Source organism: Coturnix japonica, chromosome 8 (assembly GCF_054131305.1).
Source record: "Coturnix japonica strain WE chromosome 8, WE-NBRP24, whole genome shotgun sequence".
Classification (NCBI taxonomy): domain Eukaryota; kingdom Metazoa; phylum Chordata; class Aves; order Galliformes; family Phasianidae; genus Coturnix; species Coturnix japonica.
The window spans coordinates 18,745,090-18,757,983 of record NC_140670.1 but is presented as its reverse complement, the minus strand read 5'-3'; the positions used below and the strand labels follow the sequence as shown (position 1 = coordinate 18,757,983).

Genomic DNA, 12,894 nt, shown 5'->3' with positions numbered 1-12,894 from the left:
GGTCAGCTGTGGGAGCACAGGTGAGAGTAATTTAGCTGTGCTCCGGGAAAGAGTGGAGCTGATGCTACTATTCTGTGACTGTCATTTAGTTAAAAGGAAATTAGAATGAGCAGAAATAACATCTTGTTGCACTTCTGTTTTTTCCAGTTCAGTACAGACCCTTAGTCAAAACTGTATCTCTGTTTGCTTTCTTCCAGAAATGTCATGCAGTGCAGCAGAAGCTGCTTGGTTGGCTTAGTTAGGCTTACACAAGTCCCCAGGGAAACCAACATAACTGTTTTTAACTAATATAACCTGACTTCCTGATGCCGGGTCTGCACCACTAATTTAGCTGGTTTTGCTTGGTTTGTTTTGGATGTAAGGGAAGAGAGAGTACATTTATTTTCTAGTTAAAATAGCAGTGTGCACCAAAATTATGGAATCGATGCTTTCACTTGCAGAAATGTTGTAACTTAATGAATAAAACAGTGCCACAAAGTATCTGCACTAGGGACTTCTGCCTGCTTTTGTGAACATGCCTACACTGATGGGCAGAGTGTTTCTTTTTGTTTGTTTGTTGTTTGGCATTAGCACCTACAAGCAACATTGTGATACTGTAATATTCTTTGGTGTTGTACTGGTAGGATAATCTTAGCTGGGAAATGGGGAAATGTGTTCCTAAGGAGAAGCCTGATTCTTCTGTTTTTCAAACAGATGGGGAAAAAAAGAATCACAGTTGCTCTATGAGGCATGTGATCATATACTTTTCATTGCTCTTTTTAATGTCTGAAATTTTGTGCATTCAGTGAAGAGTAGGAATGCTGCTTTATTGGTCAGTGTGTTTACTTGGTGGAAAATCCTTTGCTGGCATTCAGGTGTTTCATCTGTCATTTTTTCCTCATTCATATTTTCTATCTATTGAGTGCCATCTTGTGATGCAATTATTAAGAGTTTCTTTCTTTCAAGAAGTACTTTTAGTGTCCCAATGATTTCTTCATATTATTACTTTGTTCTTTAAAAGTACTTCAAGTGTAAATACAGATTATGTTGAAAAATGTGTATAGACAGGTGTGTACAGAGATTAATTAAAAAAAGGGAGGGGGGGAGATAATTTAGTACAGTGGTATTTAAATTGACTACTTTAAGAGCACTGTATGTACTTATTAAATTAAGGAAACCTTAGAAGTTTTATCATATTAGTATTTCTTCAGCATGATTCTGTTAATGATTTGCCTTATTGTACTGAACTGTGACACTGTGAATTAACATTTTGAATAAGCAACAGTGCTCAGATGTATCAAACACAAACTGTGCTTTTGTTCTCTTGTAATACCATGATTATACAATGACAAGGAGGATGTTAGGAAGGTACTGATTTTATACTTTTCTGTCTTTTTATACATTTTTAGGGATGATATAGAAAAGGCAAAATCATCAGGAGATTGGAAGGCTGTACATGATTTTTATTCTACAACATTTGATTCTTTCCTGGAGATAAATGCTGTGTTTAAGGTGAAAAACTCATAATATTATTCAGTAGTTATAGTGATGTGAATTTTCAAAGCGTTTAAAGAAACTTCAGTTAAAGGCTTGCAGTTGGCTACTCAAACCCACTTAGATCATGGCACTGACTTATTCATTCCAGTTTATGTAAGGATATTTCAAACAAATGTGAAGCTTTAGAAATCCTGTGTTTAGTTTGCTTTCTGACACTATGGCTACATGAAGTACTTCCTATGGAAACTTCAGTTTAAAAAGATTCAAGCATATTCAGCTAATAAAGAGGCCCAGGCAAATCAAGAAATACAGTTCTTCCCTGGCCCTTAGATAACTTAGATAAAATAACCCATAAACTTTTGGTTACTTAATGAATATTGAACACATACAACTTTGTTCTTTTCTCATGAGGGGTCTGTGGCAAAGATGGGATGAACATTCAGTGCTTTCTGCATCATTCATTATTTGATACCCTCGTAAATTTTAAAATAGAATAGCTGCCAGTGTGCAATATTAGTATGCTTTAGTTTCATCTTTCACATACTAATGAAAGTGACTTAGATTCTTATGTTTTGATAAGGAAAACAAATAGTTATGTGCACGTGTTTCATTTTAACCTACTGTTAGATATTTATTTTTTAAAGACATTCAAAATATTTCAAAACCAAAATGTTTCATCTATGATTATCTAACTTGCAGGTAGATGTCAATTCTCCATTTAATACAACCGAGGACTCTGGAATCAATGCAAAATTTGTGAATGTTGTCTATGATGCCTTATTAAATACTGTAAGTAGAAGAGAGTAGAAGTAGCGTTCAAGTTTGGTAACATTGTAACAAACTCTTCAGCAAAGAAATTTTCAAAGAAGCAATTAATGTAAGAAAAATTTTTGATATGGGTACAATTTCTGAAGAATCTCTCAAAACGTACTTAAAATGATCCCTTGAGAATTGCCATAGAGACATGAAAACCACTCTAGTAAAAGATGAGGAAATTTTTGTTAGTAGTTATGTAGTTCATACTGTGGTAGATCTCAAGGGCTGTTTGAAAGATAAGACATAACTGATGGGACATTGCATGATGGGAAATAAGGAAAATGTGAGGACTAGGGTTGCAAAAAGTAAATACTGTGCATGATAAATTTGGAACAAGAATTATATTGAATTGATTTTTAAAGTTTTGAAAGCCACAAACAATTCAACTCTAAGCCTCACCTGACAGACTTGGGAGGAAGGTTCAGAGGAGCTCAGCACTGTAGTCAAAGACTTTATAACTGGCTTGAATTACAAGAAAAACAAACCTGCTTTTTTGTGCCGTATCTTTTATAGAGAATGTACAGTTTGATCAAATGTGATTTTCTTTTTCCATAGCCTCAAGATGTTCAGAAGTCAGTCCTAAAGGGAATAATTAATGGTCTGCTACAAGAATGGAAAGGGTAAATATAACTAGTGTTTGCATTAGTGCTGTTTCAACACTTACTTCCAACTGATATACTTCTTGTTTTTTATTTTATTGTTTTAGAAAAGAAGGAAATTGTTTTGATCTATCTTGCTTCACTCATAAGAGCTTGTCTCCTTTTGGCAGGCAAATCTGCCGAAATATACCCAAGCTCTGTAAGCTGACACTGAACCTTTGAGAGGCAGACTTTGCCATATAAACCCCAGGGCTGTCTTTCAGGCATCTTTGCAGTAAGATGAACTAATTAATAAAGCTAGAGTAAAATGTGTTCACCCTGCCCCAGCTGACATGCTTTAGCCTAGATAATGCCTTGACCTGAAGTTCATTTTGCTGTATCATTAGTGTGTGGCAGCAGCACTAGAAGGGCAGTACAGAATGGAGAAAGGGTTAGCTGGGAAGCATGGAGAGAGACAGGGTTTTAGCAAGAAGTAATAGAAATGAGAATGCTTGGTTTGATTCAAAAAGTATATAGGAGGAGACAGGTCTTTGTAGTGACTCATCAGTGACCCAGCCTTTAGCTATTCCTTTCTCCATACTGCCTGCCTTTTTTGTGCTGTTGCTACATGCATTTTTGTGGGTACATTAAGTCCTTGAGGACTTTAAAAACAGGAGGAAACACAGAGGCTGCTGTGGTAAAAATGTGTGGAGAATTGTAGGAAGAAATACTGTAGGTGGGGCAAACAAACTTTTCTGGAGTGTTACCAGTGATAATAGCATGGAGCACCCCTTTGGAACACCTGCTCTTCAGTTTATTTTTATCTTTCTTTCTTCTGCTGCACCATGAAAGACAGATGCTAAAACAGGTAGCTGCCTTTAAAGAGGAGTCAGTATTCAAAAGACCAGGTCTTCAAGTGTCCTTTTCAATTCCTGAGAACAGTGAAGCTCCTGAATATGGTATTCAACACATATTGACAAAACAAAGCTAAATTCTAGTGCGAGTGACTTCATATTCAATATATAGTTTGTATATATTTTATATCATGTCTATATCATATATATGATCATATAGATGTGCGTGTATATATATATGCACATACATATGTATATATGCATGCATGAGGTGTTTCCACTTACTATTTCATTTATTCATAGACCACGGACAAAAGATGATCTTAGAGCATACTGTATACTTCTACAGGTAAGAAAAATGCAGTATTTTAATTAAGTGTATGTCTGCACAATTCCTTATCTATAAACCAGTATACTATACAAACAAGATAGTATAACTGAAAACATTCACATTTAATTTCCTGTTATAAGAATATATTAACATATATGGAAGAATCATAGGGTATGCATGACTTAATGACAGATAGCTAATGGGTAATAGTTGCGTACGTTAAAAGTATGAACTAAGAAGCATTAGCCATGCAATTGTTTCCTAGCACTATGCTGAAAGAGCTAATGTCTCAGTGAGTTCATATTTCCAAGTTATTGCCAGATTTCCTTTATTGTGGTGCTGCAACGCTGATCATTCCAGAAAGTTTCAGTATATGCACTTTCTGGTATTACTGTAACTTTATCTGGTGTTGTGGTTTATCCAGCAGTCTACTAGTATTCTACATCAAGCTATTGACTGCATTGTCTAATTTGTCTGTGTTAACCAGTGAAATTTCCTACTAAAATTGATTTGCATTCATAGCAAATTTTCCCTTCGAGATGTGCGTGTGTAGATAACACCACTTCACATGAGAGATCAGTCTTGCTACTTGAAAAGATCAGGTAGTTATATAATTTTGGAGATGGTAGTCTTCTTTGGGGTGGGTGTATTAGCTGTGAGTTATGTGAAGTAAATACTTCTGAAAAGTGGGAATTTGAACTCATGTGTAAGAGGGAAAATAAGTTTGGATTGTGTGGAAAGAAAGGAGAATCTTTATTACTGAAATCTTTAGCTCATTGTGCAGAGGAGTGTCATTTGTATTGTACAGTAAATGATAATCCAGAAGTAATATGTTGATTGCTGCCTTTGTTACCTTTGGACTTTCTTTCAAAGCACGTACACACTCACACAAAAAACAAACCCACATAGTTTTACAATATAGAATTTCTGTTACGTATTTTTCACTTGAATAGAAGTTGCAAATACTTTTTTTATAGTTTTACCACTGTCACAGTGTAATTGTCCTACATAACTGTGTTGGCAAATACAAACATAAGAAACAGTCCTAATGACTTATTTTCCTTTATACAGTTTATTAACCTAACACATTTTTTTAATCTTTTTCAGAATCCTCAATTTAGTAACACTTCTACTTATGTCATCTATGCTCACTTGCTAAGACAGATAGCAGCCTTAACAGAAGCTGACCATCATTTCCTAGTGCACTGGTCTAAAAAGTAAAACATAAAATAAAAAAGTTTAAAAAAATTAAAAATTCAATTTTTAGGATTACAATTGTTACTGTAATTCCATTGATGCTGACTGTTTTATATGATATATAAATTATATGGAAGTTAACTTAACTGCAGAGATTGTTTTTGTTGTTTTCAAAGTACATTTGGACATAGTCCTCTAAGTGATACTGATTTATAGATGCAAACTATATATAAAATGTGTAAAAGTTATTATCTTTATGCAAAAATCTTTGATTGCAAAATGACTTGTAAGTTATTTTTATGTAACTTATGCAAAAAAATTATGAATGTACATGTTTTAGATACACGCTTAGATTGTATTATTAATACAGACATCTTTATGATCTTCCTTTCTATAAAGTTTTCTCTTGTATTTTTCCAAAAGATACAATATCTTTCCTGTATTATGTGAAAACCACAAATTAAATCAAGTCCATGCTCATAGTGTAATACAGGTGGTTACAAAGTACGGTTATTAGATTTAAATGATCGCACCCCCCAGCCATTGGCCATTTGGATTTAACCACCCAAAGAGTGGCTTTTAAGTTTGTTATGTATGTTACCTTCCCTATAATGACTGTACAGAAGTTTCAGTCTAGAGTTAAAAAATAAATAAATAAAATTGTATTTACATTTCCCTTACCTTCTGGGGAATCTGCTAATTACGGATTTTATTCTCTGCAGTGCTGAAAATGGTATGCATGTATTTTTCTCATTCCCCCTGAAATATGTCCAGATTTGCTTAAAGTTTTGGTGATTTCTTGTTTCATTTGATCAATGTTCACAAACCAGATGAACCCTCTTGCTTAAGAATGCAAAAAGCGTATTGATATTCTTAGAACATCTATTAGAAATCTAAAACAATTGAAGAGAACAGCCTTTGTTTACAAAATGATTCTTTGATATGTTTGCTTATGTCTGTGCATATATGTAAGGTTTTTGCTGTATTCTGGAAGTAGTGCAGCACGTAACTTTACTTGTGCATTTGTCACAAGTGTATGAAGAATTTTTCAGTGTTGATTCAATAGGACTAAACTTCTCAAAGCCAAGAATTAAGTCTTTTCTTACCCAGAATGTATTGTGAAGGAATGATTTGTTTACTTTTGTGTAGAATAAGTGTTGATTCTTTTGTAAAGTATTTTGAAATTACAGAAATGAACAACAAAAAAATGCTTAAATGATGCACTGAAGAGTATTGCTGCATGCCAGTATTTCAAAATATGCTTCTGCAAACTTTCTGTTTGGAAATTTATTTAGATAAAGCATGTTCTTCAGAACATAACATTGAAATCTAATAATATAGGCTTTGTGGTGGGCAGTGATCACATGAGAGTAATTGTGGCATGTTTGTTTTAGGATCTCACAGAGGAGATTCAAGCAGGTAGTGGACAGGTTGCTGCAATTTATTTCTTTACGCCTGTTTCCTGCAAAACCTGAAGAGTTTCCACCAATGGTGAAATGTACCTGGTGGATTCCATCAGCAACCAAAGTCCTGGCTTTATTTAGTAGGTTTCTTCTTTAAATTGTGTATTCATGTGCATGTGTATGAATATGTATGTGTATGTCTGTATGTGTATGTCTTGCTGTAGTACTCCAGGTGAGGTCTCAGCAGAGAGGCTTGATTACCTCCCTTGCCCTGCTGGCCATGCTTCTTTTTTTTATGCAGCCCAAGATACAGTTGGCATTCTGGGCTGTGAGGGCACATTGCTGATTCACATCCAGTTTATCATCCACCAGAACCTACAGGTCCTTTTCAGCAGGGCTGTACTCTGTCCTTACATTCCTCTGCTTGTACTCTTACTGGAGGTTGCCACAACCCAGGTGGAAGACCTTGAGCTTGAGTTTGTTGAGCCCTGTGAGGTTCACCTGTGCCCATTGCCTGTCCAGGTCTTTCTGGATGGCAGCCTATCTCTTTCATGTGTCAGCTGCACCATGCAGCTTGGTCATCTGCAAACACACTGAAGGTGCATCCAATCCCACTGCTGATGTCATTAATGAAGATGTTAAAGAGCACTGGTCCCAGTACTGACCCCAGAGGGGCACTGATCTCTATCTGGGCACTGAGCCATTGACGCCAATTCTCTGGCTACTATCTGGTTTTATACCTCTCCTTTTCAAGGCAGAAAGTTGGATGTTGGTGTTGGCACAGTGTGAACTACAATAGAAAGCAGTGCCAAAATTTAAAAGGCATCTATTAGCAAGCCCTAATACTTACTTTTTTTGTAAACGATAATTGCTATGGCATCATTTTCCTGTAATAACAACAGGAGATATTCAAAGAAAAATCCATGTAGGTAAGCAATGGCAAAAGTTTCCCATAGATTTATTTAAGAAGTGGTTTTGATTGTGAAATTGCTAGAATTTCTTCTGTAACAAGCTTAGCTTCATGGATGTTTTTAACACCTAGGTAAGTTAAACAATGTTTATACCTCCTAAGTTCGAAATAGCAGTCTGGAAAAAAATAATTCCATGTTCAGTTCAGTGTAGAACAGCAAATGTGGCCACTGCATATGCGAACTTTCTTTTTTCCAGCCCTCAGTAGTCAGTAACCTTTTCTTGAAGGGCAGAAAACCCTTATTTGCTTCATGGTTTCTAGGAGAAAGGGAAAGCATCAGGAAAATTGATTGGGGCAAGGGTGTTTTCACATCCCTGGTTTTTTAAAAACAAACAAACAAGAAAACCACCCAACTTTTCTGTACAAGAATCCTGTACAGTCCTACCTATCCAGAGGGGCAGCTTGGACACACAAGCTCAGCTGAATCCAAAACCAAGACTTTTCTTTTGTGTTTTGCTGTAGTCATATGTATGTGAAAGAGTTGCTTATTTCTTTCTGCACGTATAAAACTGTGATAAAGGTATTTAGTGATTCAAAATACACTGCTTCCTGTCTGAATGATCAAAATTAAGTTATTTATAGAAAACTTACTAGTTATGTGTTACTTGAATTTTACATAGTGATGCTGTTTTAAGTGTGAATTAGTTTTCATCATTTGTTGAGTAGTAAATTTTTGTACTTGTGGTATAGTAATCAGATGAGGAAAAACATCATTTGTTTTGCTCTTCCACTTCCATCCTTTTTTCAAATAGATATCAAATTCAAACAGATATAAAGTGGAAAGCATGCATATATTATATCAGAAGATATGATTTCAGCAGAATACAGCATTCTTTGTCTTAACTTTGTGTATGTCAGTAGGTGGGTTAGATTCAGATGCCATGGAGAAGTTGATCTTGAGGTTAGAAATAACATACAATGTATTACATTTCTCTTATCATAATCAGACTGATCTTGGAAATGACTGCTTTTACAGCTATCAGTATGTTCTCATTAAGCGTAGTGTCATATTTGCAGTGCTGTGTTTAAGACTTAATCCAAGTTACTAGTAGCCTTTTTGTCTTAGTTTCTTTTCTTTCGGTGTTGCTCCCAATGCTTCGAAAGCATTTGTGTACCCCATCCAAGGAGCACATTGAAAGACTCTCTTTTTTTCTTTGTAGATGCTGCAAATAGTCTGATTAGCCCTCCTATTATTTCATATACGGATTTCTATAATTCTACTCTTGATCATATTGATCTTATGGAAGAATATCATAACTGGCAATGTTATGGAAATTCTCACAGGTAAGGAAAGCTTGGTTGTTTCTTTTCACATATGTAGTACGTGAAAGCACCACATATACACATACATCCTTGTGTATATGGTATACGTACCTTATCCATGTGTATATATAGTTGTATTAAAAACTGCATTTGAAAGATGAAACTGCATGGATATGATGTTGACTGTTATAAATCTAATTCTATCTTTGCAAACTGGAGAAAATATGAATATTCATAATAACACGAGTTTATTGTTTACTAGGATAGATTCTGCAGCATCTGTTTATTAATTGCATGTTATTACAAACATATTTTAACTTCTGACACATTCATAGAAAGTGTTGTATGCATATTTAACACTTAAGTACTTAAGTATGGTCGATAAATATGCTGTGTGTATGGGGGCCTGACCTTTTGTTCCAGTGATATCAGCTGTGCTTATTTATGTTACATGAAACTTAAGTCTTTAAGTCTTAACAGGTTCAGGGCAGCCAGAAGTATCATCTAGAAATGTGGAAAAATAGGCCTTAAATCTTTGTTAAGTTTTAAGATGTACTTGTAAAGGAGGGGGGAAAAATAGCTCTGACAGCAGTAAATGCACATCAGGCTTTGTGTAGTGTCAGTCAGAGCGCTGGAATCTGTATGCTGCTCTGTTCTGCTGAGCTTTGGAGTTATTTATTTATGTATTTATTACATGGGCACCATCTGGGTGCTTTGGTACCCACATCCAAGCTTGTAAGAGAGCTGTGAGATTTCCACCTGCTTCTTTTCAGTTAGGTGGGATGCTGGAAATTCAGTATATATCAGAATAAATTATGATGCATAGTTTTGGAAGCAGTGCAGACAAGCTGTATTATGTTTAAAGGAAGTTCTTGTACTGTGTTATGACTACTTCTTCCTGATGATTTCAGAAAACTTTAAGAATCCTTAGTGTTATTTGACTGGGGTGGAATATAGCTGTCATGTGATCTGGAATTCCTGAGCACTTGTAGCCCTCAGTTAAACCAGAAGGACATGAAGCAAATCAGTGCCTTTGGAAACCGGAGACACAAATAAGCCAGGCCAGAAATACATCTGCTGTATACCTAAGAGTGCTATGCTGAGATAATGACCCAGCTTGAATTTAATAGAATATTCTCACTTTCCTTAATTCATTGTAGCCATTACTTCTTGACATTTGTAACTGGAGGCTGCTTTTTATTAGATCTACTGATTAACAATTCAAGAATTTTATTCAGAATGTTTATCACTACTGAGTAGAATTCCTATAGCATTTCTAATGAAGCAGTTTGAGTTCTAATTCATTATCTAAAAAAAAAACAAAAAAAAAACCAAAAAAAAAACACCAACCCAGCAGCTACTTCTAAATTATTCTAAATTAGAGGTGATTGTCTCCCTCTGCTCAGCTCTTGTGAGGCCCCATCTGCAGTACTGCACCCAGGCCTGGGGCCCACAGTAAAGGAAGGATGCAGAGCTCTTGGAATGGGTCCAGAGGAGGGCCACTGAGATGATCAGAGGGCTGGAGCATCTAGCCTATGGAGAAAGCTTGAGGGAATTAGGCTTGTTTAGCTTGGAGAAGGCTCTGGAGAGACCTCATTGTGGCCTTTCGGTACTTGAAGGGTGCGTATAAACAGGAGGGGGAATGGCTGTTTACAAGGGTGGATAGTGATAGGACGAGGGGGGAATGGTCTTAAACTGAGACAGGGGAGGTTTAGGTTAGATATTAGGAGTAAGTTTTTCACACAGAGGGTGGTGACTCACTAAAACAGGTTGCCCAAGGAGGTTGTGGATGTCTCATCCCTGGAGGCATTCAAGGACTGGCTAGATGTGGCTCTGGACAGCCTGGTCTGATGGCTGGCACCCTGCACATAGCAAGGGGTTGGAACTGGATGATCATTGTGGTCCTTTTCAACCCAGGACGTTCTGTGAATCTATGAATCCACAGTACTGAATGATAATGTAAAACTTGATTCATATTTTCTTAAAAAGCAAATACTATAATACTATGCTAGTTTCTAAAAGTGGAATGTTTTGTCCTTTTATTCTCATCATTCAGGTTTTCTTTCTGTCAATACCCATTTATTATCTCTATAGCAGCGAAAAAAGTTATTATTCAAAGGGATTCAGAACAACAAATGATAAGTATTGCACGGGTAAGTCATTTAGTGATAAATGAGTTTGTCTAATCAATTGACATTTTATAAGTTTTTCTTAGCTAAATATTCCATACAGCCTTTCATCACACGTTTTAATCTGGGGAAAAAAAAAAAATGTGAGCCATTTTACTACTAGTGGTCCACAAAGGTCCTTGCTGGATCCTCTCAGGAATTTTGGTTTTAATATGCTCAGTTTTAAGATGCTTTTAAATGTCATTGTTGGGAAAAGGGGTTGCAGTAAATGTGTTGTTGGCTTTCTTTTGGTTCATTTTTCTCATGGTTCATTTTTCTTTTGGAGGGACTAACATAATATACTGTGTTTGATAAAGAAGCATGATGCTAAGTTAGTGATCTGATTATGAAGAAAAATTCCCTGGGAACTTTGGTCTGTTTTCTATTTTATTCTGTGAATATGTGTTATGGAAGACCAAGACACAGTTGTGTGTTCACAAGGTGCAGAAGAGGTATTGAAACCTCTTACATATTGCAAGAGGCTTTGTCTGCCTGTCTAGGTGGTAACTTTCATCAGGTGCTAACAATTACTGGCATGTATCTTGTGAATAGATAAGTAATGTTTTCAATTACTTAGGTAGTTTAAATGTTTGCCATACAGTTAGCCCCTACTTAAGTATCCCGATAGTTATATATATAGTATTCATACATTATGTGAATGTTGTTTGCACTAGAAAAGAGATTGCATTGCTTTTTACCTCTTAGAATGTATTAGAAGCACCTGTTATATTAGGATAATGTCTATAATGCAAGATGATAAGGACTTCTTGTGTTTAACAAGTGTGGCACTTTGTATTTTTAATGAAGTTGTTACATTTATGTTTCTTTTTCATTCAAATAGCAAAGCCTTGTGGATAAAGTCTCTCGCAGACAGAAACCTGACATGAATATGTTGTTCCTAAATGTGAAAGTGAGGAGGACGCACCTCGTTAGTGATTCACTTGATGAGGTATCAAAAATGAAATTAAATCGTGTATTGCTGCAAAATTGTCATTGCACTTAGAAATCAGTTTCAGTCATGTTTAAATCTTCGTGTGCTAAGACATAGCTATGTAATTCAAAACAAAAGAAGCTGAAATACCACATCACAGTAGGAGTGCTGCTAAAATAGATTTTAAGAAACAGAACTTAATTTTCTGTCCTTAAACTGTTCCATAACTAAGCCCATAGTGAAAATTTGTTTGGATACTACATGGGATGTGGGGGGGAGGGGATTGTTTGCAATTTCTGTCCAATGAGTACAGTGCATGAGTATCAAACTGTGAAGGATACAGATCCATGATAGGAACACAAATAGAGACTGGCCATCTAGAGTTTGTGATGCAATTTACTAGTTTAAACAAAGCAAGAGTGGCATGTTCTCTATGGATAGAAATACTGGTAGTATGTTAAATCCCCTGTGTTTTTCCCCCTGCATATTTTATGATAGCTCACAAGGAAGAGGGCAGATTTGAAAAAGAAGTTAAAAGTCACATTTGTAGGAGAAGCTGGTCTTGATATGGGTGGACTGACAAAAGAATGGTTTCTTCTTCTCATTCGCCAGATTTTTCACCCAGACTATGGTGAGTCTGTATGAATGTTAAGTACAACATGAAAATGTGTTGATTTTAAATTATTGAAACACTGATGGGTAAGAATTATTCATCATTCCAGTACTAGGCTGGTCATTTACTAACTGATGTAAAAAATGAAAGTAGGCAGGTTAAAATTTTATGTTGTGAGGATGAGCTTTTGGAATAAGAGAAGAATGTGAAAAGTACTGAAAAGCTGGCAAGATCTTGGCTTTTGACAAGGAGGTTCAAGAATGGCTCAAAAAATGAAATTTCATTTTGCTTATA

General features: G+C 35.8%; 1 protein-coding gene across 11 annotated transcripts in view; it reads left to right on the top strand.

Moving 5' to 3' along the window:
• The window catches only part of HECTD2 (HECT domain E3 ubiquitin protein ligase 2), a 44,231-nt gene that overhangs the window by 21,639 nt on the left and 9,698 nt on the right, over positions 1-12,894 (top strand). For 7 of the 11 annotated variants that reach the window (XR_014948875.1, XM_015866884.2, XM_015866881.3 and 4 more), the window contains 10 exons: positions 1,389-1,491; positions 2,176-2,265; positions 2,848-2,912; positions 4,028-4,073; positions 5,163-5,272; positions 6,647-6,795; positions 8,786-8,909; positions 10,945-11,041; positions 11,898-12,005; positions 12,486-12,618. Coding sequence is in view for 10 of the 11 variants with exons in the window: in XM_015866884.2 (XP_015722370.1) it covers positions 1,389-1,491; positions 2,176-2,265; positions 2,848-2,912; positions 4,028-4,073; positions 5,163-5,272; positions 6,647-6,795; positions 8,786-8,909; positions 10,945-11,041; positions 11,898-12,005; positions 12,486-12,618 (1,025 nt within the window). In the remaining variant the exon portion in view is untranslated. Of the gene's footprint in view, positions 1-1,388; positions 1,492-2,175; positions 2,266-2,847; positions 2,913-4,027; positions 4,074-4,577; positions 4,658-5,162; positions 5,273-6,646; positions 6,796-8,785; positions 8,910-10,944; positions 11,042-11,897; positions 12,006-12,485; positions 12,619-12,894 lie in introns of all 11 variants that reach the window. The other 4 variants (XM_085555095.1, XM_085555097.1, XM_085555096.1 and 1 more) reach the window with 2 other exon arrangements.